This window comes from Malaclemys terrapin, chromosome 13, assembly GCF_027887155.1.
Source record: "Malaclemys terrapin pileata isolate rMalTer1 chromosome 13, rMalTer1.hap1, whole genome shotgun sequence".
In the NCBI taxonomy this organism is placed as follows: domain Eukaryota; kingdom Metazoa; phylum Chordata; order Testudines; family Emydidae; genus Malaclemys; species Malaclemys terrapin.
In genome coordinates, this window is record NC_071517.1 from 32,442,648 (window position 1) to 32,470,371 (window position 27,724).

A 27,724-nucleotide genomic window follows, 5' to 3' on the forward strand; every position below is an offset into this window, starting at 1 on the left:
TCTGTGGGTGTTCTGGGGCTGGAGCACCCACAGAAAAATATGGTGGGTGTTCAGCACCCACCGGCAGCTCCCTGCCCCAGCTTACCTCCACCTCCGCCATGATCACGCCGTGCGTCCTGCTTCTCCCCCCTCCCTCCCAATGCTTGCGCCACGAAACAGCTGATTCGTGAGGCAGGGAGGGAGGGGGAGGAGGGGGAACGCGGTGCACTGGGGGAAGAGGTGGGGCTGGGGCAGGAATTTGGGGAAGGGATCCAATAGGGGCAGGGAGGGGGCAGAGTTAGGGCAGGGACTTTGGGGATGGGGTTGGAAGAGGGTAGGGCCGGGGGCAGGGAAAGGGTGGAGTCGGGGCGGAGGGGCGTGGGCACCCACCGGTGCCAGAGAAAGTTGGCGCCTATGGAAGAGAGGACCCAGTCTCCCAGCCCAAGCGGAGAAAGACAGGGAGTTAGGGAAATAACAGGGAGAGGAGAAGAGTGGATGACACAGAGAGGGAAGAGTGGGGTATTTATTCTTAATTTAAGAATCTTGCTCTGGGGAGTGCAGAGGTCTTCCAGGCCAAAGGACCGGGTGAGACAAGGTCATGCATTAATGACAGTGCAGAATGTGTTCCTGTCCCTAGACTCCATTAATGCACATGCACCAGGGGGCAGAAGTACCACTGCCCTCGATGCTGCCCCATCCCAGCTTGCCTGAGCAACCTTAATAACATTCTTTAGTCTTTGTTTTTTGTTTTTTGTAGGTAATACTGATATAAATTCTCTGATATTGCTGCTCTTTACAATGATCTAATCTGGAGATAGCCTCTCCTGTCTTTAGTGCCTTTCTCCAAGAAACAAATGTTACTGCAATAGCCATCAGATATTTTCCCTTATCTCAGTAATTGAATTTTTATATAAAAATCCCTCCCTCCTCCCCGATTTCAGTCCTTTTCTGTTTATTAATATTTTCACAAAACATTTGCACATTTTTCTATCTAAATATCCAGTGTTGATGTAAAATCTCAAATGTTGTCCTTGTAATTGACAAACATTAATGTAATACTGTGCTTTGTCATAAACCCTTCATCTTCAGCCCAACAACCTGGAGAGACAATCAGGATCAGTGCTTTCCACTGAGTCCCCATGTTCCCTGCCTCAGAGCTCTTTCCCCACAGCCAGCTTGACGCACTAAGGCATATCTGGGGCCTACAAAGCTAGCCATCGAGGCAGCAGGCAGCCCAACATTTGTATTTACGGGGCAGCTGCTCCTGTTCTGGGGGTCTGCAGTGGATGGGTTCCAGGGCTGGGGAAATAAAGCACCAAAGAGAGTTCCCAGGAACCCACCAACTCTACTAAGGGCCATTTTTGCTCATTATCCAACACAGACGACTCCGGGAGTTTGAGAAACTAAATTCTACTTTATTAATTAAAACCAGGAAATAAAAGCAAAACTCCCCCCACTGCCTAGGAACCAGCAACAGGCCTGCTTTTTAAAGCTGGTAGAAAAGTGCAGACACTCCCTGAGAGATGCTGAGATCCAATCAGAAAAACCAACGCTCTGAGTACAGGAAATGCAGAGAGCTCAGGTTAAGGGGAGCCAGCGAACAGGGTGCATTTTACAGCAGCATCCCTGCTGAGGCTTCTATTCCTGTGGGGATGTCCCTGGTGTGTGTGGGGAGCAGGGGGAGAGTGGGGCAGAGAGAGTCAGACTTAGATCTACAAAGATATTTAGGCTCCTAACCTGCAGATTTAGATCCCTAAATCCCATTTTTCAGAGCCACTGCAATCTACAAAACCCTCACTCTACTGCCGCCCAACCCCGAAGGTGCCTAAACTCAATCGGCATCTAACTTTTTGCTGTAACTGTTCCCTAGGCACCTGTTTCTGCCTCTGGGCATGTGCACTGCTGCCGCTGCTCTGTGTGTGTCCAGGCATCTCAGCCCCAGAGCGATCCATGAGCTTGGGGGAGACAGGCATTTGCCTGCAGGGAGCAATCAAGAAGATGCTGTCCCTTTAGCCCAGTGGTTAGAGCACTCACCTAGGAGACAGAGGTTCAAGTCCCCCTCTAGCTAGTGAGGAAAAGGGATTTGCTACTGCTCAGGTGAGAGCTCTAACTACCAGGCTATGGGATATTCTGATGGGGGGTGGGGGGTGTCCTCTCCTACTGAAGTTGTTCCACTTTAATTCAATAATGTAATATTAATGAGGCCAAAGAAAACGTGAGAATTGCTCTACAGTCCAGTGGTGGCAGATCACTGATCAAATCCCTTCTCACCAGGCAGAAAAAAGGACTGGAACAGGGGCCTCCCACAACCCAGGTCAGTACCCTAATCATGGGGCTAAATTTTTTTAAAGAAGGGCCTCCTCCCCCTCCTCCTTGGATGTTCTGGAGCCTTTGCGCATGGAGAAACCACAGGGGCACAGTGGGCTGTCCCCAGTAACCACTGTTAACCAAATATATCCAAACAGGAAAGGCCTGGTTACATACACACTACTGCTCCTCCAAGTGGTTTCTGACTGCTTCTAAGCATAGAACACTGTGAGCACCACTAGAGGGCTCACAAACCATTTAAAGAGATCCCCTACACTATATTCTCCTCCTTCCTTAACATAAAAGGATATTATAGAAAAGTTACAAATGTATTCTCACTCCTGCTGTTACTCAATATACAACATGCTACAAAATCAGTCTGAGGTGATTTATGATTTCCTCGTCTAGACAACGTTTCACAGGCATCACAACAGCCTCTGGAACAGTGCCTGTGTTTCTGGGGGAGCAACACCTTCCTGCTGTGTAGTGTTAGGGTCACTTGTAGTAGAAACTGGGACGTGAGACTCACTGGTGCTATCACGAGTCAGTGGCTGCGGCTGTATTGTAGGTGGTCTGTTTTCAACAGGCATCACTGGGGTAGGACATCTTGGGGAACATGTGCTAAAAACCTGGTGCTGATATCTTCTCCATGACATGTTTGGTGCCACTTCTATCCAATAAGACAGTGCTCTGGGCAGTGACATCATCACTCCAGGCTTCTATTAATTATCTCTGTAGTCTCTTACTAAGACACTTTCTCACACATGAAAACTGCCTAATTCAGGATGACTTTTTGCACTCAGTTGATCAGACAATATCTTATAAATGTCCCTCAGCCTTTAACAAGTCCAGTCCGGACATTAAATGATGTCTCATAAGCAACATCACTCACGTCTGATTTGTTGCAGTACTTATTGCATTTCTATAGGCCAAGGGAAAATTCACAGTCTTGTGTTATAAGTTACCTTTATCCAGAGGCATAGCCCAAATCACTTGCTTGAATGTCTGGATAAACCGTTCCAGTATCCCTGTGTGGCAAGATGGTGAAGAACTGGTGTGATATGTTTGATACTATTTATCTGACATACAATTTAAACTCTTTGGATATGAAATAGCGGTATTGAACTGCTACCATATGAGGAGAAATTAATAAGACTGGGACTTTTCAGCTTGGAAAAGAGACGACTAAGGAGGGATCTGATAGAGGTCTATAAAATCATGGCTGGGGTGGAGAAAGTAAATAAGGAAGTGTTATTTACTCCTTCTCATAACCCAAGGACTAGGGGTCACCAAATGAAATGAATAGGCAGCAGGTTTAAAACAAACAAAAGGAAGTATTTTTTCATACAACGCACAGTCAACCTCTGGAACTCACTGCCAGAGGATGTTGTGAAGGCCAAGACTATAACAGGGTTCAAAGAAGAACTAGATAACTTCATGGAGGATAGGTCCATCAATGGCTATTAGCCAGGATGGGCAGGGATGGTGTCCCTAGCTTCTGTTTGCCAGAAGCTGGGAATGGGCAACAGGGGATGAATCACTTGATGACAGCATATTCTGTTCATTCCCCCTGAAGCACCTGGCATTGGCCACTGTGGGAAGACAGGATACTGGGCTAGGTGAACCATTCGTCTGACCCAGTATGGCTGTTCTTAAATGCAGTCACTGTCTATTTCACTCTATTCCTGGATTAGGATCCCATCCTTTCATCAACTGTTGTGTCTTTTGCTCTTTACGTAAAATACATAATGTGAAGAAACTACACAAGCACAGTGGAGACCAAATAGCTGTGTTTTGTACATATATTCAACGTGCAAGACCTAGGTACATACCTATACCACTGCTCTGGCCTCAGAGAAGACAGTGAGGGCCAGCAAAGGCCCTCACATACAATTTAAAGGGACACTACCCAATCCCTTTACACTATACTTGGTTTGCACAGGAAGAACAGAGCTGGAGGAGGACCTAAGACCAAGGCAGGAGGAAGAACTCTCAACCCCAGCAGGGAACATTTTTGTGTGGTGGCTCCCATCTAGTGTCTTCAAGACTCTTTTGGGGGTGGTATTTGGTTACATGATGGAGACAGAGCCTAATCCACAGTTTACACAGGGGTGTCTGGGTGTATGCCCACCAGTGTGCAGGGATGGGGCCGAGAATGCAGAGATGCTCCCTAAATCCCCGGCAGGTGGCGAAGCTCTGAGTTTTCACAGGGGTGGCATTGAGTCCAGAGTATATAGGCAGTATCCAGAATTGTAGAGGGTGGCAGAGGGGCTGCAGAGCTAGGCAGAATCCCCACGGGCCAGATAATTTTGGTTGGTCTTGCCTGGTTAAACACAAGATCAACACACATAACACCCAAGATGGCAACTGACGAATGTAAGTTATCTCCTTTGGTCAGCCCTAATAGACTCTAGTGTGGAGTCTCTGATGCGTTACGAGATTTGAGCTGGTGCTAAAACATTTTTCACATTCGCCGCATCTATACGGTTTTTCTCCCGTGTGGATTCTCTGATGTTTAATGAGATTTGACCTTTGGCTGAAGCTCTTGCCGCAACTGGGGCATTTATAAGGCTTTTCTCCTGTATGGATTCTCTGATGCCTAATCAGAGCTGAGCTTTGTGTGTAGCTTCTCCCACAGTCCAGGCATTTATAAGGCCTCTCTCCTGTGTGTAGTCTCTGGTGTCGGATAAGGTCTGAGTTTACACTGAAGCTTTTCCCGCACTCGGGGCATGTATAGGATCGCTCGCCCGTGTGCAGTCTCTGGTGCCTAATGAGGGCGGTGCTCACAGTGAAGCTTTTTGCGCATTCAGGGCACTTGTAGGGTTTTTCTGCCATGTGTGTTCTCCGATGCTTAACCAGGGCTGAGCTCTGGATGTAGCTTTTCCCGCACTCGGGACACTGATAGGGTCGCTCTCCTGTGTGGATCCTCTGGTGTATAGTGAGCTGTGAGCTCACGATGAAGTTTTTCCCGCAGTCGGAGCACGTATAAGGTTTCTCCCCCGTGTGGAGTCTCCGGTGCGTGATGAGGTTGGAGCTCACGTTGAAGCTTTCCCCGCAGTCAAAGCATTTGTAGGGCCTCTCCCCGGTGTGGATCCGCCAATGGGTGATAAGGTTGGAGCTCCGTTTGAAGCTCTTCCCGCACTCCGTACACGTGTGTCTTCTCTCCCCCTCGGGGTTTCTCGGCTGGGCTGGGGTTTCCTGGAGGCCCTTGCAACCTCCCACACCATTGTTGCATTTGCCACCTTTCTCTGATGGATGATTTCCCTGCTGCCTCTTTAGCCTGTGCTGAATCCCACAGCCTTCTCCCCACTCGGGGTCCGGGGAGACATGCCCTTCAGCTCTTCCTGATAATGTCCCAGGGGGTTCCACTTGTTCAGGACAATCCTGCTGAGGATTTCTCCCCTGGTTCTCACTCACCGTCCCATCACGTGCCGGGATAGAGAATCCAGACATGAGTCCTTCCCTGCACTGGGGAAAAAGGAAAGCTCAGAAAGGGAATAGAAAATCGGGGGGGTCGAGGAAATGAAATACAGTAACCGCTGGGGTGGTTGAGAAAAAAAGGGACCCGATTTAGACACTAAGAAGAGAGGTCAGTGGGGAGCTATTGCCAGATGTCAGTCGGCATTGGTGGAAACCATGAGTGACGTCTGCCATGAGGGTATGACACATGCTGGGCATAAGAGATGGTGGGGCAGAACTGGGAGAACTCACGAGGTTTTTGAGTGAATCTCAGCTGATGGTTCCCTACATCCATTTCATTGGTTCCCCACCTGCGCAGGTACCTCTCGACATCTCCCTCTCTGCAGAGCCCTGGAGATCTGGGACCCACAGTTCTTCCCCTCTTTTGAACCAGACGATCACGTCAGATTTGGGAAGGAGAAATCCTGCCCAGGGAGTGAAATCAGGCAAGATCAGGATGCATTATATATTCATAGAATATCAGTCACAAAGAACATTCCCTTATTTTAACCAGCCCCCATGCTGTGATAGGGATGTGTGAAATGTGAATATAGGGAAACGTGGTCACTGATCCCCACCCCCATGGAAGAGGCAGATGTCTGTGTGGGGAGATATTGCACCTCAGTAGGAGTTTCTGGAGGACATGCTAACTCAGACTGATATAAAGTCCCTGCCTGTTTCTAAACCTGCAGAGGCCGGGGCTGACCCCACAGATGGAGCTAGTCCCAGAAAGGGAGGGGAATTGGGGTTCTGTGTGAGAGAGTGAATACAGACGGGAGAAGACGAAGCTTCTGCCCCCGTGTAAATTATGGGGGATGGATATGAAGTAGGATCTCCCTTAGGTTTCTGACTCCCATGGGAAAAGGTATAGAGCTGAAAGTCTCTCTCTCTCACCAGACTGGGGACTACGGGGCCCAATCCCCTACAGCCTAAGAGACCAGGAAAGGACCTGAGCAGAAGCCAAATTGGGCATATCATAGACCCTACAGCTTCTAACAATCAATACTCCTGGGGGAATACTGCACCAAAAAAAATAAAAATTCTGCACACAATATTTGAAAATTTTGCAAAATTCTGCATATTTTATTTGTCAAAATAACACAGTATAATCATGCCAGTTACAATTATTTTGGTAATTTATTTCAAAATATCTGTCAGCAAGTATGTCTGTAACAATACAGATTTAAAAAAAAAGATTCTGGTAATTTTTTTTTTTTTTTTTACCAATAGATTCCTTACGAGACATATTAATACAGAACTTAGTGTAATTCATTTACATTGCAATACAGAATTGTATTTTCTGCACCTGTCAGAAGCAGTGCAAAGGCTTAGGGGAGTCAGGGGTAACGGAAGAGCTGAGGGAGAGGGAAGGAGCCTAGGAGTGAACCTGGAGGGTGTTGGGTGTGGGTATGTGGTTTTTCTTTGCAGGTGGGAAGAGGGGAGGGAGAAATGTTACGGTGTTGGGAAGCCTCCTCCATGCATACCCTGGCTGACCCCACGCCTCTCCCATTCAGCCAGGCACATCTGCCCCTGTCCCTGCACCTCTCATCCCTATGGGTCTCTGCAGCTCCTCTTCCCCCGTCCCTCAACACTGTCACCCCATTAGCTCCTGAGCCCATGCTCCAGTCTATCCCATTCTGAACCCCAGTCTGTGATCCCCCAGCAGCCCTGTGTGCCCCTCTCTGTCCTGACCTGGCTCCGCAAGCAGGGTGCTGTGATAAACTCTACTCCTGGAAAAATTCTGCAGCATGGGGCACAGAATTTTGTATTTTCCCGCATAAAATACATTTTGCCCAAGAAGTGCTGCAGTTTCACCTTTTGCCCACCAGAGGCCGCTGTGGTGCTGCTGTTCTGGTGCCACAATGGCCTCTGGTGGGTAAAAGGAGGAACTGCAGCACTTCTTAGGCAAAACATTTCTTATGCGGGAAAATACAAAATTATACGATACAGATGAATTCTGCACATCCACAGAATGCGCAGAATTCCCCTGGGGTAAATCAAAAGGACAGGAATCCCCTACCCAGCGAGGTCTCCGTCTCGTAATTCTCCTGCATGACATCCCTGTAGAGGGCACTCTGACCGGGATCCAGCAGAGCCCCCTGCCCCTCGGTGAAATACACAGCCACCTCCCCTAGCGTCACTGGCACCTGAAACAGCCACAGTCACCCACTCAGTACCTGCTGCCCCAGCCACAATCCCACTATTCACAGGGGAGGAGGGCCAATAAAATGGAAGCTATGGGAGAGCCAAAGCAGCCAGGAGGCTTCAGGGGGTGAGGAGAAAGAGAGAGCTTCTTGTCCTTCCCAGAAGACAAAGGAGGGGGGCGCCATCACATTTAATCACACATCTACTAGCTGATACAGGAGATGGAGGCACCAAGCAGGGGACAGGGACGGAGCCCCAGTGGGAATCCCAATACGTTCCCCATTGCTAGCTGCTGGATGTGAGGGGATAGGGCAGCTCCCCTGGGCCTCACTGCTGGGTGGCCCCTTCATATTTCATAGTAGCCTCTGGCTACTGGGCTCAAGCTTCCACACGGAGAGGCTGGCAAGTTTCCCCATTTCTCTTCAGGGGGTTGTTTATTGTTCCATAAATTGGGGGAATTCTGCCCTCTTCCAACAGGCCTGTTCCTATAAACCAGGACCCAGATTCAACAAGTCCCAGCAGGTTTCTCACACCTTGTCACCCTCTCTTTCTCCTCTTGTGTCTCCTTCAGGACAGGTCCCTGAGAAATCCCCTACCTGAATCGGCTTCACTGCAGCCATTCCTCTACCCGGCCCCTCAGGAGAATGGGACAATCTGGAGCGAAATGTGGATGTTATTCTGCAGCCTGTCAGGGCAAGAGGAATGACTGGGGTGATTGCAGAAGGAGTTTTAGTTCATTTCACACCCCAATTCTCAACAGGCTCTTTCCTTGCAGAGAGACTCTACCTGCTGGGAAATCATTTGGTCACTTTGTAACAGCCCAGACCCAGACTGTCCCAAAGACATTTTTAAACCCTCCACATAGCAAAGGGAAATTTCACTGCCCCAAAAAACTTTGTTAACACAGAGGTAAGGTGACTGACCCACCTCGTGTCCTTCCAGACCATTGAATCAACTCTGTGTAAACCTCTGAAAACCAGGAACTAAAGAGTTCCAGTACACACTAGCCCTGGCAGTGTTTTCATACTGGGGATGTTTACCCATCCCTGTGGAACTCTATGGGAACCCCATGGCTTATCACTAGGGCCCTACCAAATTCACGGCCATGAAAAACACATCATGGATCATGATATCTGGTCTTCCCCTGTGAAATCTGGTCTTTTGTGTGCTTTTACCCAGATTTCACGGGGGGAGGGGGGGGGGGGGAAGGGGAGACCAATGTTTCTCAAATTGGGGATCTTGACCCAAAAGGGAATTTCAGGGGGGTCCACAAGGTTATTTTTTGCAGGGGTCATGGTATTGTCACCCTTATTTCTGCACTGCCTTCAGAACTGGGCAGCTGGAGAGCAGCGGCTATAGGTCGGGCACCCAGCTCTGAAGCCGCCTCACCAGCAGCAGTGCAGTACCGCAACCCTCCCCTACAATAACCTTGCGACCTCCCCACAACTCCTTTTTGGGTCAGGACCCCTACAATTACAACACTGTGAAATTTCAGATTTATATAGCTGATATCATGAAATTTACTATTTTAAAAATCCTATGACCGTGAAATTGACCAAAATGGACCATGAATTTGGTAGGGCCCTACTTATCACTGGAAGCAGTAGCCGGCTCGGGGTGGGTGTGTGTGTGTGGGTGTGTGTGTGTGAGACAACAGGACAGCAATGGGGTCAGATGTGTAAATCAGGAATAAACCCACACACACACAAACTGCACAGAGATGGCTACATCTGCCACATTTCAAGTTCTCTCTCCCACACATCTTCTTTTCCCTGCATCTCTGTCTTATTTTTCACCTCCTCCCTGACAGCGCCTCAAACCAAACAGGATATCCCACTAAGGCTTATTCATGGTCCCCATGAAGCGTCTCTCTCCTGCAGTTTGGCTCTTGGTGCAGATAACCCCAAAATCGTGAGCCAGACCCCCAAAAGCATGACATTTGCTAAAAATAAAAATTAAAAAAATTGCAGATTCAGTTTGTGTGCATTTAGGCTATTGTGGTTTTACTTAAGTCATCAAGCTTTTCTGTGCAACCTTGAAGGCTAGAAGCTGAGTTTTAATGACAGCTGAGAGTCTCACCCTAACGCCTGGACTAGAAGGGCAGTGTCTGCCCTGAGATCTCCCAGACACAGTTTAGAAAGGCAGCAGATCAGTCTCCAAAAAGCGGGAGAAACACTGAACCAGACCAGTGGCTCTCAGCCTTTCCAGATGACTGTCCCCCTTTCAGGAGGCTGGTTTGTCTTGCATACCCCCAAATTTCACCTCACTTAAAAACGACTTGCTTACAAAAAATACATAAAAATACAGAAGTGTCACCACACACTGAAAAATTGCTTCCTTTCTCATTTTGTCTGTATGAAATTTTAGCTTGTACTGACTTCACTAGGCTTTTTATGTAGCTGTTGTAAAACTAGGCAAATAGCTAGGTGAGTTGATCTACCCCCTGGAAGACCTCTGCACAGCCCCTGGAACACATCTTTCCCTGGTTGAGAACCATTGGACTGGACTAGAGGACCTGGGGCTTTAAGAAAATCATAAAATAACAGGAGACTCGGACTGCCAGATCTGAGACTGTGCAAAGTCACTTTCCTGCCCGGCCCCAGCTCTTTCCCCCAGGTCTTTCCCCTCACCTACAAGCTCCGGCTCCGGCGCTGGTGTCGGCAGAGCCCAGGGCTGGTTCCAAGCACCGGAGAAAGTTCCCACCAGGGCTGGGCACAGAGGAGGCTTAATGCAAGTCTCCCCCCGCACAGACCCCACGCAGCAGCTGCTCAGCCCGGGCTCCCAGGTCACAACAGAGGCAGCAGCATCTTCCGTCAGGCTTTAGCACTAACCCACATCAGGATCCGCCTGGGCTCTGATTCCTCTTCCTTTCCCCCCCAGCAGCGCCTGCCTCCCTCCTTTCCCCTCCCAGCATCAGCTGCTGGAGCCCAGCTGGTTTAGTCCCTTCCTGTGCCCGTCAATACCCAGTCGGGTAGCAACACTCCCAGGGACTGTCTCAGGCTGGAAGAAGCCTTGTTCCCACAGAGCCGGGAATAGAACCAGGTGTCCGGACTCCCTGCCCATCCCCCCCGGCCTGAGATCGTCTCAGCCTGGAGGGGTTTGGGTTTGGTTTTCACTACAGCGGGATCCACCCACACCTTGGAGAGGCCCCAGGCACCAGCCAATCCCCGGCAAGGAGACACCCCACCCCACCCTCCTATGTCCCATTGCAAAACCTTCCCCTGAGCCCTGGCAGCTCAAACCCGGCGGCTGCCCCTTGGCCCGGGCAGGGAGCGCTGCAGGTCGGGCGCCGCTCCCCGAGCCTCAGCGCTGGGAGGAAGCGAAGCAGAGCCAGTGCTGCCCCCGGTGCCAGGAGCCCATACCCCGGAGCCTGCTGCAGCCCTGGGGGCAGCTGGGGAGCACGGTGGGGATCCCCAGCGGATCTCCAAGGGGGTTGTGCGGAGCTGGAGGATGCTCCGGTGCTGGGGGTGGGCGTGTTCAGAAGTGGGGGGTTGGAAGTGCGAGGAGGGTGCTTGTCACTGGGGTGTGTGGGGAGCTGGAGGGCTAGGGGGTGTCACGGGGAGGTTGGGAGCTGGTTGTTGGGGGGCGCTGTTTGTAACTGGGGTGTGTGGGGCATGCCTGGGGGGGGGGAGTTGGAGCTGGGGTGTGGAGATGGCGTGGGGGGATGTTTGGAGCTGGGATGTTTCAAGTTAGGGGGTGTTGGTGCCTAAGGGCGCCACCTCTCAGGTACAAAAACCGGGACATCTGGGATGATGCAGAGCCCACACAGCTGGCCAGCGGGCGGTGTGGAATCAGCACCCTCAGATTTCCTGGGACTGCAGCTTCAAAAAGAAAAAAGGATCATCCGGGGAAAATCTCGGCAGAGGTGTGGGTGTGGGTGTGGAGGTGGGTAGGATATTTGGAGCTGGGATTTGTGCCGGGCACTGATTCTAACTTGGGGGGGGGGTTGAGGTATGATAGTGGGGGGAGCAGGCAGCTGGTATGTGGGAGTTGATTTATGGGGCAGTGGTTGGAGCTGGAGTGGTGGTTGGTGGCTGTGTTTAGAACCAGTCTGCAGGGAGATGTTCGGAGTGGGGTGAGTTGCGGGGGTGGGAAGGGGGTTGGAATTAAGGCTATTTGGGGGGGAATAATTGGAGCTGGTGGATTGGGGCTGCATTGCCTCCCCCCCCCCCCCCACACACACACACTTGAGCTGCTACTGTTTTTCTCTGTGGAAAATCCGCTGGCCCATGGCCTTGCCCCTCTGACATCTATTTCTGCTGAACCCACAAGACTGAGGGCCTCCTCCTGCCCTGGGATCTGTATGGGCGAGTACTGGGGATGCTGTACCAACATCTGCAGGGCAGGACTGGGGCCTGAAATTTGGCAGCTGGGAGGCCATTGGCGTCAGTTTGTAAAAAAGCACCTTCTTCCCCCTCTCCCCCCGCTTCCAGGAGATGTCACAAGCGTGTCTGGTCTGTCTGAGGAAAGAAATAGAAGACAAAGCTTATAGGGAGAGGAAAAGCAAAGAGCCACTGGTAGGTACCCACAGCCTCCCACTCAAGTTTACCTGGGATCAGTTTGCCCTGAGCGACATGGCAAATGCAGGGCCCGTCCTGCAAGCCTCCGCCAAGAAACCCTCCTCGTTGGAGCCTAGGGAGGAGGGCAGGGTTGGGCACATGTTTGGTAACATGATGATCTCCGGGTGCAAGAGGCTGCTATGCAGGAGAGGGTCTGTCTGTGTATTGGCTTGGGGAGACCCAGCCCAAGGGCTGGTCTGATGTTACAGTGACTGGGGTTTCTCTAGAGCAGTGGTTCTCAACCAGGGGTACATGTACCCTGGGGGTACTCAGAGGTCTTCCGGGGGTACATCAACTCATCTAGATATTTGCCTAGTTTTACAACAGGCTACATAAAAAGCACTAGCGAAGTCAGTACAATCTCATATTTCATACAGACAGTGACTTGTTTATCCTGCCCTATATACTATACACTGAAATGTAAGTGCAATATTTATATTCCAATCAATTTATTTTATAATTATATGGCAAAAATGAGAAGTCAGCAATTTTTCAGTAGTAGTGTGGCTGTGACACTTTTGTATGTTTATGTCTGATTTTTTGTAAGCAAGTCGTTTTTAAATGAGGTGAAACTTGAGGGTATACAAGACAAATCAGACTCCTAAAAGGGGTACAGTAGTCTCCCCAGCAGGGCTCCCCACCCCAGCTCACCTCTGTTACACCCCCTCCCTGAGCACGCCGCCCCCGCCGGCAATGGCCGCTGCACTGGGAGAGGGAGTCTGAGCCTCACGTGTCAGTGTGCCGCTGGCAGCCCAGCCTGAGTGCGGGAAGAGCTTTAGCTACAGCTCGTCCCTCGTGAAGCACCAGCGAGTCCACACGGGCGAGAGACCCTATTCCTGCCTGGGCTGCGGGAAGAGCTTCTGGCAGAGATCCAACCTGGTTGTGCATCAGATACTTCACTGTGAGAATAGACCTTACAACTGAACAAACGCCCGTCCCAGCCCCAGAGCATTTGCAGTTCTCAGGAATGCCAGGGGGCATTCAGTCGCCAGCTGCCTGTCTCTGGGGTCAGGAGACAGCAGAACCTACTCCAGCCTGATCGGTACCGTTCTCTGGCTCGGCAGGCGGAGGAGGAGAGACCCCGGTCGGCTCCACCTGCCTGCTGCAGCCCCAGCTTCTAAGTCCTTTGCTTCATGGCAGGGGAGGAAAGAGATCCTCCAATCTGCCTTCTGTGCCTGGGATGGACGCCTCTCCCTTCCCTATCCCTGGAGGATACTCGGGCCATGCCTCACTCCCGAGACCTGTGCCTAGCTTCCCCCAGCACCTGGGGTGGGATCCCCACTCACCTGAATTTGTTACCTGGGGGATGGACACCCCATAGACCTTGTAATCCCCTCAAAGCCCCCACGGGACTGGCTGCTGGGCCTTGCTGTTTGGGATCCATTCCCCAAATGGTTATTTGTCTCACGGCCGTTTGTTTTCGCTCATTTTCTCCTCTCTCGTCTGTGAGACTTCCCTGATGGCTGAAATATGAACATTTATCAATAATAAAACAAAAGCATGCTGAGTCTCAGGCCCCTGGTTACAGGAGACTCAGCAGTTTCTTCTGGCACAGAAATCCTTGGGCCGAGAAGCAGTGGCAGGGTGAGGAAGGTTAGAGCCTGAGGCCTGCCACGATGTGATGAGAAGGGAGGGTGTGGGGGAGTGTGGAGGGCTGGGAGAGCTGTAGGAGGTCGCACTGAAAAGTTGGGAGAGCTGAGAACGGCTAACTCACTGCACCAGCAATGGAGATGCAGGAAACCACATTGAGGGGGATGCTGTTCCTCAAGAGGAAAGGGCTGCAAATGACAGCCCCGGAGAAGGAGTGAGTGCTGATCCTTGACTCCAGAGAGGAGTGTCAGCAGAGCTAAAACAGACCCTGGGGCTACTCTCCCCCCAAGCCATACAGATCAGCTGGAACTGAAGCCAGGTCCCCCGACCCATCACCAAGGCCACAGGGAGACAAAGTCCCGGACAGCTTACCCTATCTACTGCAGTGTCCTGTGTGGGGACAGACATCCCCTGAGATACGAGGGGAAATGTACACTCTGAGCTGGGACCAGAGGGGGATTAAAGTCTCTTGGGGCCCTGAGCCAGATCTGTAGTCCCACCCCCGTTCCACCTCTTCCTTACAACACCCCCTTCCTCCCCCCCACTTGCTTGCTCCTTTCTACCCACCCATCCCCTGCTGCAGCCCCAAGACCAGAGAAGCTCTGTGCCCTCACCTCAGCCCCAGTCCCGCAGCAGGGAGCGAGAGCTCCTCCAGGGCCACTGGGGGGGGGATTTTTCTGGGGGCCCCTGTTGGCCTCTGTGGTAAACTGCCACTGGCTGGGAGAACCATAGAAATCACAGAAAGCTGCAGTCCATGCCAAGGGGGATCCTCCCTCCCCACATAGAAAGGTGAGGAATTGGGCAAGGGTCAATGTGGGCAGGGGGCACTGGAGCTGTCTGGGTGGGGTGGTGGTGTCTACTCCCAGTGTCCTTACACTGCAGAGAGCTCCAAGGAGCTGAAGGCAGGCAGGGTTTTCCTGGGTGGGGCGAGAGTCTGAGGCCAGGATGGAGCCATGGAGGAAGGGGAAAAGACAATACTGCCTGGGGGCGTCATCTGGCCCCAATGATTTCTGCAGCATGGGGCATGGGTCACTTGCACGTTTAAACTAGTGTAAATGGTGGATTCTCTGTTACTTGAAGTCTTTAAACCATGATTTGAGGACGTCAGTACCTCAGCCAGAGGTTAGGGGTCTGTTACAGGAGTGAGTGAGGCTCTGTGGCCTGCAATGCACAGGAGGTCAGACTAGATGATCATGATGGGCTCTTCTGGCCTTAAAGTCTATGAGTGTGCAGGGCTGCAGGCTGTCTGGGGAGGGTCAGCACTGGGAGGGGACAGTCTCGGCCATGGGTGTCACTGTCAGGGACAGAGATTCCCTCTGGCCTGGGCTGGGACCGGGCAGATTATCAGGGGAGCTGCGTTTTTACCCCCAGCACTGAAACCAGGACAGAAATAAGGGCGTAGCATCCTGGAGAAGGTGTCAGTGAAAATGAAGAGATGGGACCTGTCAGTCACATTGAAAAATGAGACCTCGCCTGCCTCATAGTCCAGGAAAATCCCCACCCGGCTGGGCCTGACGCTCACGGGACAGGGGGTCAAGAGGGAGGGACAGGCATTGTGTTCTCCATCCCTCAGCCTCACGGCCCAGTATCCATTCCCAGCTGTGAGTGTGAGCAGCCCCTTCCTACTCACAGATTCCCTACAAACCCTCGGGTCCCAGCCTATCTTGTCTCCCACCTCCTCCACCCAGTAATATCTGCCTATGAATACATCAGTGCCCAGGACACACACAAAGTTCAAACCTCTCAGGCTTTTCAGGCAGATCCTGTCGTGTGTCTGTACACCCAGTCAGACAAGCCAGGGGCTCTGGCAAGCTTAGATGTGCAGGTCCTAAGCTGCACATGGATGGAGCTTGTTAACTCATCAGTTGAGGTAGGAGTTGGGCTCTGGACTCAATGTATGGCCCATGCTCCGCCACCCCAAATATGACTGCATCAGGGATGGGGCATAATTTGACTCTGGAACTCTTCCCATAAAGTCTGTGCATCTGTCCCAACCCCCAGCCAGGGACACCAGACCGGGGGGAGCCAGGGGATCATGGCCCCCTCACTTTTTAACAGCTGTAAGGGAGAGCCGGGGGGGGGGAGGGTGTGACGGACGGAGAGGAGCAAGCAGGGGACAGAGTCTCGGAGGGATGAGCCAGCGCGGGAGCAGGGTCTCGGTGGGGGAAGCAGTGGTGCGAGGCCAGGAGCTTGCGGGGAATAGGTGGTGAAAGGATGGGGCCTCAGGGGAATGGGCAGTGTGAGGGCAGGACCTCAGCGGGAGGGGCAGCATGGGGGGGGCGAGGCCTTGAGGGTGGGGCAGTGGGGTCACAGTTCAGGTGTTGGTGGCCCCCCCAATTTTAAGGACCTTCTGCCTCTTCTGCCTCCAGCCCCTCCAAACCCACTCTGGCGGCCAGAGTTGGTTCAATGTGGGGAGGGAGGGAGGGACGGACAGCAACAGCATCAGATGAAGCTGGCAGGGTTCCATCCTCTGCGGCTCACAAGGGAGGCCCCTCCCCAGAGCCTTCTACCCCAACCCTTTCACTCCCGACTCCTCTTCGGTAGTGGACGGGACAGTGTGGCCGATATCATGAGCGGGTGATTCCTGAGTCCAGCTCAGGCTGCAGGGGGATCCAATCCCCTCCCAAGAGTTCCCATAGGAGCTGAGAGAGGCCTGAAGCTGCCCAGAGATGGGGGATTTTGTGTTTATTCTGCAGACCCTGCCTCCTGCCCCAGGGACTATACAGGGCAGGGAGGAAACGCCCACTCTGTACTGTGGGTTATGATGCTTTGCCTCTATTTCCATCAGTGACTGATCTAAAATTAGGGACTAAACAGCTACTAATGGGGGTGCAGGTTACTTTCCCTTTAATCCCAGTGACCAACCTCTGTCCCCGGCCCTGACACTCTCTCCCCCAGTGGATGCGACTCTGGATCCAGACACGGCTCAGCCCAACCTCAGATCAGAAAAGTGAGCGATGGGAGACACACGACAGGATCTGCCCGACAATCCTGAGAGATTTGACACATGCCCTGAAGTTCTGGGGGCTGAGGGATTCGTGGGTGGGCGGGAGGCGTCATGGGGAGATGGAGGTGGGAGATGACACTGAATGAGAACTGGGACGTGGTAGGGAATCTATGAGCAGGAAGTGGAGGGATGAACTGCCGTATGAGAATGGAGACTGGTAAGACTGATAAGTGGATATGAATACGAAGCTTTTCCCCTCTTCCCGTGAGTATCAGGCCCAGCCGGGAGGGAATTTTTCTGGACTTTGAGGTAGGTGAGGTCTCATTTTACAAAGTAATTGGCAGGTCCCATCTCCTTGCTTTTGTCTCCCCTTGGCACTCTGCTCACTCACAGCTCAGGCTGAGGGATTCTTTGCCATAGGGAACTGGGGGTCTCCTTGGCCATTCTTATTTTGGTGCTTAGTTAGGGTTCAGCTTGAATCCCCTACACCTGAAAGCTCTGAACTCAGGGCCGGTACAAGGAAGTTTTGCGACCTAGGCGAAACTTCCACCTTGAGCCCCCAGCCCTGAGGCAGCTCCCCCCCACCGCCCTGAGGCGCCCCCCCCCCCGTGGCAGCTCCCCCCCCAACAGCTCCCCCGCCCGGGAGCTGTGCAGCAGATCCCCACCCCAGCTCACCTCTGCTCCGCCTCCTCCCCGAGCACGCCGCCCCCGCTCTAATTCTCCTCCCCACCCAGGCTTGCGGCGCCAAACAGCTGATTGGCGGCGCAAGCCTGGGAGGCGGGAGAACTGGAGCGGTGACCGCGCGGCACCCCAGCCCAGGAATGCTATAAAAAAAAATTGGGGGCACTGCTTTTTGGCGCCGCCAAATCTTGGCGCCCTAGGCAACCACCTAGTTTGCCTAAATGGTAGCACCGGCCCTGTCTGAACTACACTCCTGAGCCCCCTGAAGTGGCCCCTACACAATCTTCCAGTGGCCTTAGTCCCGGTTAAACAGACCCTTTCCCTCTGCGGGGACAGCTGTGCTGCTGCTCTCACACAAAGCAGGCAGGGCCCAAGGTGCACAGGACATTGTAGCAGGACATATGGACCACAGATGCTCTATGTGTACTTGGTCTGTAACCCAGCAGAGCTGAGACAACTGGAGAGGGCTGTGTCTCCTTTCAAAAGGGCCTCATGCCTTGGTCTCTGCCCCATGCGGATATCACACTATCAAACCCCCAATTCAGACAGCGCCCAGTGAACTCTCTGATCCCCACCATCAGTCTCATATCATATCTCATCAGCCACCCACACACAACACATATCCCTTCCCCGCCCCACACCCCTATTATCTGCAAGAAGATGATGCTCACTTCCAATTTATCTGGCGAATCTCTACTCAAATATTGTTTGCTCTCTGGTTTAAGGATGAGCACTTACTCTCTGAAGCATCAAGCTGCAATGCTCAAGTTGCAATAGAGGGGGTCAGATAAGTCACATGGCCTTATTTCTATGCCTGATTGGGCAAGTAAAGACCCACTTCTGGCATGAATAATCACATGGGAGAATTTAAAACCTGGTTTCCCCAAATAGTCGTAGTTGATTAAGGGCTTGTCGACATAGGGAAAGAGACCGGAACAGCTATTGCTGAATGATTTTGGAAGTAGATTAAGCTAAACCACAAAAAGTCACTCTTGATATGGTATAAGAGCATCCGCACAAGGAATTATTGTGGAATAGCTCTTGTGCTTTACACTCATACCCTAGCTTATTTTGGAATAACTTCCCTGCGTAGATAAGCCCTTAGAAAGTTGCTTCTAAGTTTCCCGTTACAGGTGATCAATCTGCTTGAGGGGAAAAGTGACAGTGAACACGTTTCAAAAGTCACGGCTTGTTCACTGAAGTGGTTCTGCAGTATAATGCCCCCCAGGGATGAGATCCTCAACTGGGGGGCATTAGCCCTTTGGGGAATAATGCAACACGGGTGCTAATTGCCTAGCAGAGAGGGCACTGGCCTGCGACTCGGGTTCAATTCATGGAATCACAGAATCATAGGGTGAGAAGGGACCGCAAGGGTCATCTAATCTCATCCCCTGCCAAGATGCAGGGTTTGCTGTGTGTAAATTATCCAAGAGAGGTGGCTCTCCAGCCTCCTTTTGAAAACCTCCAGTGAAGAAGCTTCCACAACCTCCCCAGGCATCTGTTCAATTGCCCTATTGTTCTTACAGTTAGGAAATTTTTCCTGAGATTTAATCTACATTTGCTATGCTGTAGTTTGATCCCACTGCCTCTTGTCCTGCCCTCTGTGGCAAGAGAGAACAACTTTTCTCCATCTTTTTTATGGCAGCCTTTCAAGTATTTGAAGACGGCTGTCATGTCCCCCCTTCATCTCCTCTTTTCCAAACTAAACATACCCAGTTCCTTCAGCCTTTGCTCAGATGGCTGCATTCCATACCTTTCATCATCTTTGTCGCTCGCCTCTAGATCCTTTCGTTTCTCCACATCTTTTCTATACCTTGGTGACCAAAATTTGGCACAGCACTCCAGCTGAGGCCTAACCAGCTTGGAATAGAGTGGCACTATCACCTCCCATGACTTGCATGCTGTGCCTCTCTTAATGCAACCAAAAGTTGCATTTGCTTTTTTTTTTTTGCAACAGCATCGCATTGCTGACTCATGTTGAGGCTGTGATCCAACATAACTCCCAGGTCATTCTCAGCAGTGCTGCTGCCAAGCCAGTTACCCCCATTCTGTAGTTGTGCATAGGGTTTTTCTGCAGTAAGCGCAGCACTTTACATTTGCCTTTTTTGAATTTCATTTTGTTGTCTATAGCCCAGTTCTCTCATTTATCAAGATGCCTCTGAACTTTAGCTCTATTCTCCAAAATGTGTCATCTGCAAATCTGATCAGGATGCTCTCCAGTCCTACATCCAGGTCATTAATGCAGACGTTAAACAACACTGTACACAGAACAGGTCCCTGTGGAACCCCACCCGAGACCTTCCTCCAATCTGACATCATTCAATTAATAATTACCCTTTGTCTGCGGTTGTTTAACCAATTACATATCCACTTAATGGTAGTTCTGCCAAGCCTGCATTTCTCCAGCTTACTTATCAAAATGTGATGTGGGACTGTGTCAGAAGCCTTGCTGAAGTCCAGGTAAGTTATGTCCACCACATTCCCCCATCCACCAAACCAGTTACTCTGTCAAAGAAGAAAATCAAGCTGGATTAGCATGATTTGTTCTTAGTAAATCCATGCTGGCTCCTTGTGATTGTCCTTAGATGTGCGGGTTACCCCTTCATCCTCCAGGAATTCGCAAACAATGTTATACATTGCTCTGTTACAGGGGTGGCCAAACTTACTGACCCTCCAAGCCGCATATGGCAATCTTCAGTTCAAGAACCAGGGCGTGACTGCCGAGGCTCAGGGCTTCAGCCTTGCGGGTGGTGTGTGTGTGGGGGGGGGTCTCAGGCCTCAGTGCCATGGGAGATGCCAACCAGGGCTCGGGGCTGAAGCCTTGCTCCTGCTGAAGTTCCAAGCCCCAGCAGGCATGCCTTGTGGGACTGAAGCCCTGAGACCTCCTGTCCCGCTGGGCAGAAGCCTGAAGTGACGCATGTGGAGGGAGGCACATGGGGTCACATACACCCCCTCCCCAATTTTTGCCAGGGTTTGCTGACCCTGCTCGGTTACATGGTGCTTTAGGACCCCCCTCCCTGCATAACAGCTGCTGGAGCTGGCAAGCTGGGAGCTGCGGCCCTGGGGAGAGACAGCGGCAAACAGCTGGGAGCTGCAGGGAGAGCCGCTGCTTTTGCTGCGGCCTCTCCTCGGGGAGCTAAAGCAGCGAGCCCTCCCTGCAGCTCCCAGCTGTTTGCTGCTGCCTCTCCATGCGGAGCGAGGGAACAGCTGGGAGCTGCGGGGAGGGACTGCTGAGGGTAAGAGGAGGTGTGTGCTTGGGGGGCATGACTCAAGCTGTTGGGGGGGCAAACCTTTAAATTGTGCTCCCCCCCCCCCCCCCGTTTTCAGCAGCCACCAATCATCTCTGGCAGAAGCCCCTAGCCCCGCCACCAGGCAGAAGCCCAAGCTCCTCCCCCCCCAGTCTGATAGGTGGAGAATGGGGTGGGGGGGGCTCCGTGAGCCGCACCTGAACTGTAAAAGAGCCTCGTGGCTCACGAACTGCAGTTTGGCCACCCCTGGTCTAGTAGCTTCTCAGGGTATCAAAGTCAGACTGATTGGTCTATAGTTCCCAGGCTCCTCCTTCCCAAATCCCAAGCTTGGCCGGGGACCCCAGACAAGTCGCTTCCCCATCTCTAACAGGGGGACAATGACATTCACCTCCGTCAGCTTTGAGATCTCTGGATGAATGGCCCTATAGCAGAACTAGGTATTATCATCATCAGCTAGTGCTGCCCCAACCACTCCAGCAGAGCTGTACCACTGTTCGCCAGCAGAGGGTCTAGCCCTGTGTTTCTTCTCCTGCAACTTCCTAATTCTCCACATAACCCATCTCTCCCGCATGCAGGGCTGTCACTAGCAGGGTGTGGGGCCCAGGACATAGAAACTCTGCACTTATCTGCTGGGGGGTGCTTCCCCCATCTCTGCCCAGGCCCCGCCCACTCCACCTCTTCCCCCAGGGCCCCGCCCCACCCTGCTTCTTCCCACCCCTGCTCTGCCCCACCTCTTCCCACCCCCCGCCCCTTCCCGCCCCCTCCCCACCCAGTTCCACCCCCTCCCCCAAGCGCGCTGCACTCCTCTCCCCTCCCCACCAGTGCCAGATGCTGCAAAACAGCTGATCAGCAGCAGGCGCTGAGAGGGAGGAGCTGATTGGAGGGGCCCGCCGATGGGCAGGAGGTGCTGGGAGGAGGGGGAGGTTGGTAGGGGGGACTCCTCCTTCCCTCCTCCCCCCCCGCTGCTCAACTCCCTGTTTGCCTCCTCATCCCTCTCGCCCGCCTGCCTCACCTCCCCGCCGGGCACCCACCTCCTCATGAAGCGCAGGGCCCCCCAAAGCACGGGGCCCGGGGCTGTCGCCCCGATTGGCCATACCCTAGGGACAGCTCTGCCCCCATGCTGGTGGCTGGAAGTTGAAGCTAGATAAATTCAGACGGGAAATAAGCACACATTTTAACAGTGCGGGTAATTGACCGTCGGAACAACTTACCGAGGGTGATAGTGGAGTCTCCATCACTGAAAATCTTTAAATCAAGATTGAATGTTTTTTCTAAAAGTCAGGCTCTGGTTCAAACGGGAACTGTTCCAGGGAAGTCCTATGGCCTGTGTTACAAAGGAGGTCAGACTAGATGATCACAATGGTCCCTTCTGGCCTTGGAATCTAGGAATAATCTTCACCCACTGAGCACGTCCTCCCTAATTCCCCAGCACTCGAGAGGAGGGCTCTGTAATTCCCTCCCAATCCCCGCCCCAGCGTGCAGGACTATGTAATTCCCCCCCGCACACAGGGCTCCAGACAAGCTCCACCAGCTTCTCAAGAAAGTAGAAGGAAGTTTCAGGGAGGGAACTTTTTTATTCACATCGGACAGGAAGTGACCCGGACACGGCACGGAACCGGGAAACTAAAAAAAGGTGTCTGGAGAGAAGGGAGGTCTCTGCTCCCCCAACCTCAGGGTGCGGAGCGGGCAGGTGCCGTGGGGAAACAGAGTTGTCATCCACTCCAGGGTGATGGAAGCACTGGTGGAAGTGGGGGAGGGGGTTCTTACCCATCCTCTACTGGAGGAGAAGGGTGTGTGTGTGTGTGTGTGTGTGTGTGTGTGTGTGTGTGTCTCTCTCTCTCTCTCCAGACTCCCTGTCAGATCAGCAGGAGGTGCGAGGTCTCCAGACAGCTGGATCTGCAGCAGCTGCAGCAAAAGGCTGTCTCACAAAGCCCATGAGTCAGCTGCTGCCATGTCCTGGCCCCAGACAGGCTGGCGGAGGATCACTCCCGCTGGCTGGCCCTAGCCGTGGGACCAAGGGCACCATGGCCCCCGTGATGCAGCCTGCGGTGGGTGATGACATTGGAGCTCTGGCTGAAGCGTTTCCCGCAGTCGGGGCAGACGTAGGGTTTCTCTCCGGTGTGGGTCCTGCGGTGCTTGGTGAGGGAGGAGTTGACATTGAAGCCTTTCCCGCAGTCCAGGCAGACGTAGGGCCGCTCCCCAGTGTGCACCCTCTGGTGAGTGGTGAGGTGGGCTCGCTGGCTATACTGCCGCCCGCACTCACCACACCGGAAGGGCTTCTCTCCCGTGTGGATGCGCCGGTGCCGCACCAAGTTGGAGACCACGGCGAAGCTCTTCCCGCAGTCGCCGCAGATGAAGGGGGTCTCCCCGGTGTGGCTGCGCTGGTGGGTGAGGAGGTAGGAGCTGGTGGTGAAGCCCTTCCCACAGTCGGAGCACTTGTAGCGCTTTTCGCGCCGGGAGGCGCTCTGGTGCCGGTCCAGGTGGGGCCGGTCGCTGAAGCCCTTCCCGCAGTCGGCGCAGCTGTAGGGCCGCTCGCCGGTGTGGGTGCGCTGGTGGGCGATCAGCTTGGAGCTGATGGTGAAGCCTTTCCCACAGTCAGGGCACTTGTAGGGCCGCTCGCCCGTGTGCAGCCGCTGGTGGGTCAGCAGGTTGGAGCTGCCGCTGAAGCATTTCCCGCAGTCGCTGCAGGCGTAGGGCCGCTCCCCGGTGTGGATGCGCCGGTGCTTGATGAGGTCCGAGCTGACGTTGAAGCACTTCCCGCACTCCAGGCAGACATAGGGACGTTCGCCAGTGTGCAGCCGCCGGTGGGTGACCAGGTGGGAGCGCTGACTGCAGCGCCGCCCGCAGTCGGGGCACTTGTAGGGCTTTTCGCCCGTGTGGCTCCGCTGGTGACGCACCAGGTTGGAGACCACGTTGAAGCGCTTCCCGCAGTCCCCGCAGGCGTAGGGTTTCTCTCCGGTATGGATCCGCCGGTGGGTGACCAAGGCCGAGCTGTGCCCGAAGCCTTTCCCGCAGTCGGGGCATTTGTAGGGCTTCTCACCGGCGTGCCCACGCTGGTGTCGCAGGAGGTTGGAGAAGGCACTGAAGGTTTTGCCACAGTCAGTGCATGGGTGGGGTCTCTTTCCCCCGTGGGTCCTCTGATGCGCCAGGAGGTTGGACCGCTGACGGAAGCTCTTCCCGCAGTCTTTGCACGTGTTCAGTCTCTCCCTGGGGCGTGTGCCCTTGCGCAATAGGGAGTCTTTGCGGGTCCTGAATATTTCCCCGAGGCGAGTGGGATGATCTGGACAGGAGTCAATTCCCTGCACTGGGGAGAAAGGAAACCTCAGAGTGGGGAACAGCAAAGGGGAGAAAATAAACCAAAATAACTGCTGAGGAGACTGAAAAATCAGGAGTCAAGCCCTTCCCCTGAGGAGAGAGGAGCAAGTCTACCTCTGCATCCCCGTGAACACTCAGCAGGGAGGGAGGTTCTGCAAGGTGTCTGTCAAGACGGGTGGGAAGCCATGAGCAACATCTGCCATGAGGATATGACCCCTGATGGGGACAATCCTGATCGGGGCAGGACAAGGGATGAGGCAGAATTGGGGGTGCTCATGGGGCCTTTGTGGGAATCCCAGCTGTCTTCTTCACTCACCGATGGCATCTGTGTCAGTTTCATGGATTCCTCACCTGGGCAGTCTCCTCTCGGGTTCTCCCTTTCCCCAGAGCCTTGGCGATCCGAGACCCATGGCTCTTCCTCTTGTTGCCGCCAGGAGACAGCATTGGGTTTGGGAATCGGAGATCCTGTTCACGAGACAGCAGAGAGGCAAAGACCTTGGTTGGTTAAACCGTCCTGGGAATTTATGGGAAGAATGTTCTGGGATTTGGATGGAGGGGGAACATTCATGGACCCCTTGGGGAAATCTCCCTCTGCCCCTTTGAAAGCCCAGGAGGTGGAGACAGGATTTAGGATCGTTCCATTTCCAAATCTCTCGTCCCATGGGAGGAAGCGCGGTGGTTCTGGCCTCATCACAGAAATCTAGAAGACCTAGGCCGATCCCAGAGCTGCAGGGACTACACAGTTTCTAACAAACAATGGGAAAACACACGCTCCCTTACCCTGTGAGGTCCTGTTCGCATAGTTCTTCTGCATGGCGTCCCTGTAGAGGGCCCTCTGACTGGGGTCAGTGAAATACAAAGCCACTTCCTTGAAGGTCACCGGTCCCTGAAACAACAGGCATTTGCCACTCAGCACTTTCTACCTCAGTCACAATCCCACCAGCTCAGCCACAGGGGACCCAGACTGGTGTGTCCGCTCCATTCCCCAATACATTATGTCCTGACAGTTCCCATAACCCCCCAGGTTAGATCTGCATCCAAACTGGTCCCTCAGTCCAGGCTGCTCCACGCACACCTGCTCTGTCATCACACCCAGATTTGCCTCTTCCTTGCTGCTCCAGACATAAGAATGGCCATCCTGAGTCAGACCAATGGTCCGTCTAGCCCAGTCTCCTGTCTTCCAACCGGTGCCAATGCCTCAGAGGGAATGAACAGAACAAGGCAACTATCGAGTGATCCATCCCCTGTCGTCCAGTCGCAGCTCCTGGCAATTGTTTTGCAATGTAAGGAAAGTCAGATCAGAGAGCTGCGGCTGTGGAAAATGCGTCTGATGCTGCAAGATCAAATCCAGGCTTGTCTTGACCTGAAGGCCCGTCCGACTCCGTACACGCATGGCCCTCATCCCATCCGCATTACAGGGAACAGCAGCGCAGAGAGACTAAGTGGGAATCAGGGGTGTGACCTAGTGGTTAGAGCAGAACGGGGCAACACGGCTTCAAAGTTACATCACATCCCCGTCCTTCAGTTTCCTCGTCAGTACAATGTGGATAACAAAACCAGCCTAGCTCCCGGGTAGGTGAAAGCCTGGGGTGGAAGGAGCAGCATTAACGTATTATTAGCCAGAGAGAGGCCAACTCAGAAACAGCTCCCTTGCTGCGCACGCTCGCAATCACAAAAAGTCACCCAAAGATGCTGCTTTGAATGTGGCAGTTCTGTCCCCAGTTTGTCACAGGGTCGGGTCTCATTCCACCCAAGAGGGGAGATTCCTGCTTCCCGGTAACAGGCACCTGTCCCAACCCTACCCTGTGTATTTCCTGCCTGACTCTCTACAGGACAAACCCACAGCAGCTCCCTGAGAAATCCTCCTACCTGAGCAGGCTCTGCTCCAGCCATTTCCCTGCCCTGGCCCGCAGGAGAAGGGGATGATCAGGAGTGAACCGTGGACCTTGTTCTGCAGCCTGTCAGGGGGAAAGGGGAGGTTTCAGATGGGACTTGAGTCCATTTCACACCCGATCTCCCCCTAACTCCATCCCTGCAGAAAAACCTCCCAGATTCTGCTGCCCCTACCAGTCTCTCCCCCTGTCTCCATCCCACCCCCTCTCCCTTCCCCTCGGGCTGGAAGACTCGGTCCCTGGCCCGGCCCAGGGCGTTCGCTCTCCCGGAGCTGGCTCGGCTCCTGCAGGCGCTCAGGGGGGCAGAGACTGGGGCGGGGGTCAGGGAGGGCAGCAGCTCTGGGACTCGCAGACCCCCCGCCTCCCCGGGAGCGGAGCTGGGGCGAGGAGGGGCCGTTGGTGCAGAGTCACTTTCCTGCCCGGCCCCAGCCCTTTCCCCGGGTCTCTCCCCTCACCTGCAGGCTCCGGCTCAGGGGCTGGTGTCGGCAGAGCCCGGGGCTGCCCCAGGGGCTGCTTCCAGCCCCCGGAGAAAGTCCCCCCGGCTGGGCACAGAGCGGGGTCAGTGCAGGTCTCTCCCCGCACAGACCCTGCGGGGGAGCAGCGGCAGCTCGGGATCACAAGCAGCAAGTCCCATCCAGGAGCCGCACAGCCGCTCCTCCCTCCCCCGAGCATCCACACGAGCCCCAACTGCTCTCAGCTGCTCCAGCCCCTTCCTGTTCCCCTCAATACGAAGCCGAGCTGCAACACTCACTGGATGGAGCCGCCCTGATCCAGGCTGGGGGGCGAACTAATACAGATGCTGAGTGAGGCCCACCCAGCTCAGCGAGCCTCCAGCCTGGGGGAGGCGGCTATCAGTGACCGCCCCCGGCTCTGCCAGGTCCAGCAACCCCCGAGCAGAGAAAACTCAGCCCTGTTCCTCCTCCCAGCTGCAGCCCCAGCTCCTGAGTCCTCTTGCCTACCTCGTGATGAGGGAAGGCGTGACCGAGAACTTCCCCTCTGCTGTATCACATGCCCAGTGACGGGCTGTTAAGGGTTAATGGGATTTTATGATCCCAGTGTTGTCACAGGAAAAATCACGAGCTAAACCACAGGATAATCACAAGATGGGCTTAAAAGGGGTGAGGTTTTAAAAGGTCGAAGTTACTTTTGTTTGCTTTCTACTTTTTGGAACCTTTAAAGAGTTCTGTTTTCCAGGTTTATTTGGCATGGGTGGTGTTGGTTTTGGTGTGGTTTAGGAGGCTTTTATGTTTGTTTGTTTTTAAAAGAAACATACCCCCTTTTCTAAGTGAAAGCAGAGATTTTCCCATAATCACAGGAGTCCAGGAGCTGGGACTTATCACAAGACTGGTAAGTAAAATACAGAGAGTTGGCATTTCTGTTATTTAATATATATTTATTTATGAGTTCTGTTGCAGAAGCATCCACACATTTCAACCAGGACTAGAGCTGTGTGTACACACACACACACACACACACACACTCTCTCTCTCTCTCTCTCTCTCTCTCTCATATCCCTGGACTCTGAAGGGATAAAATCACCCTGAAGAAAGCAAAGGATTTTTAGTAGGATTATTTAACTGCTTTCCTTTTAAAAACCAAAAA

The 27,724-nt window shown here is 53.3% G+C and overlaps 1 protein-coding gene across 1 annotated transcript in view; it reads right to left on the reverse strand.

Annotated features, from left to right (window-relative positions):
* The window catches only part of LOC128847920 (zinc finger protein 420-like), a 42,679-nt gene extending 15,216 nt beyond the window's left edge, over positions 1-27,463 (reverse strand). The window contains exons 1-6 of the mRNA XM_054047649.1: positions 26,874-27,463; positions 26,100-26,188; positions 25,011-25,116; positions 24,582-24,695; positions 22,976-24,219; positions 4,696-5,229 (exon numbers count right to left, since the gene is read on the reverse strand). Of these exons, the coding sequence (XP_053903624.1) occupies positions 4,696-5,229; positions 22,976-24,219; positions 24,582-24,695; positions 25,011-25,116; positions 26,100-26,123 (2,022 nt within the window). The 5' untranslated portion in view covers positions 26,124-26,188; positions 26,874-27,463. The remainder of the gene's footprint in view (positions 1-4,695; positions 5,230-22,975; positions 24,220-24,581; positions 24,696-25,010; positions 25,117-26,099; positions 26,189-26,873) is intronic.
* Between the last annotated feature and the right edge of the window lie 261 nt (positions 27,464-27,724).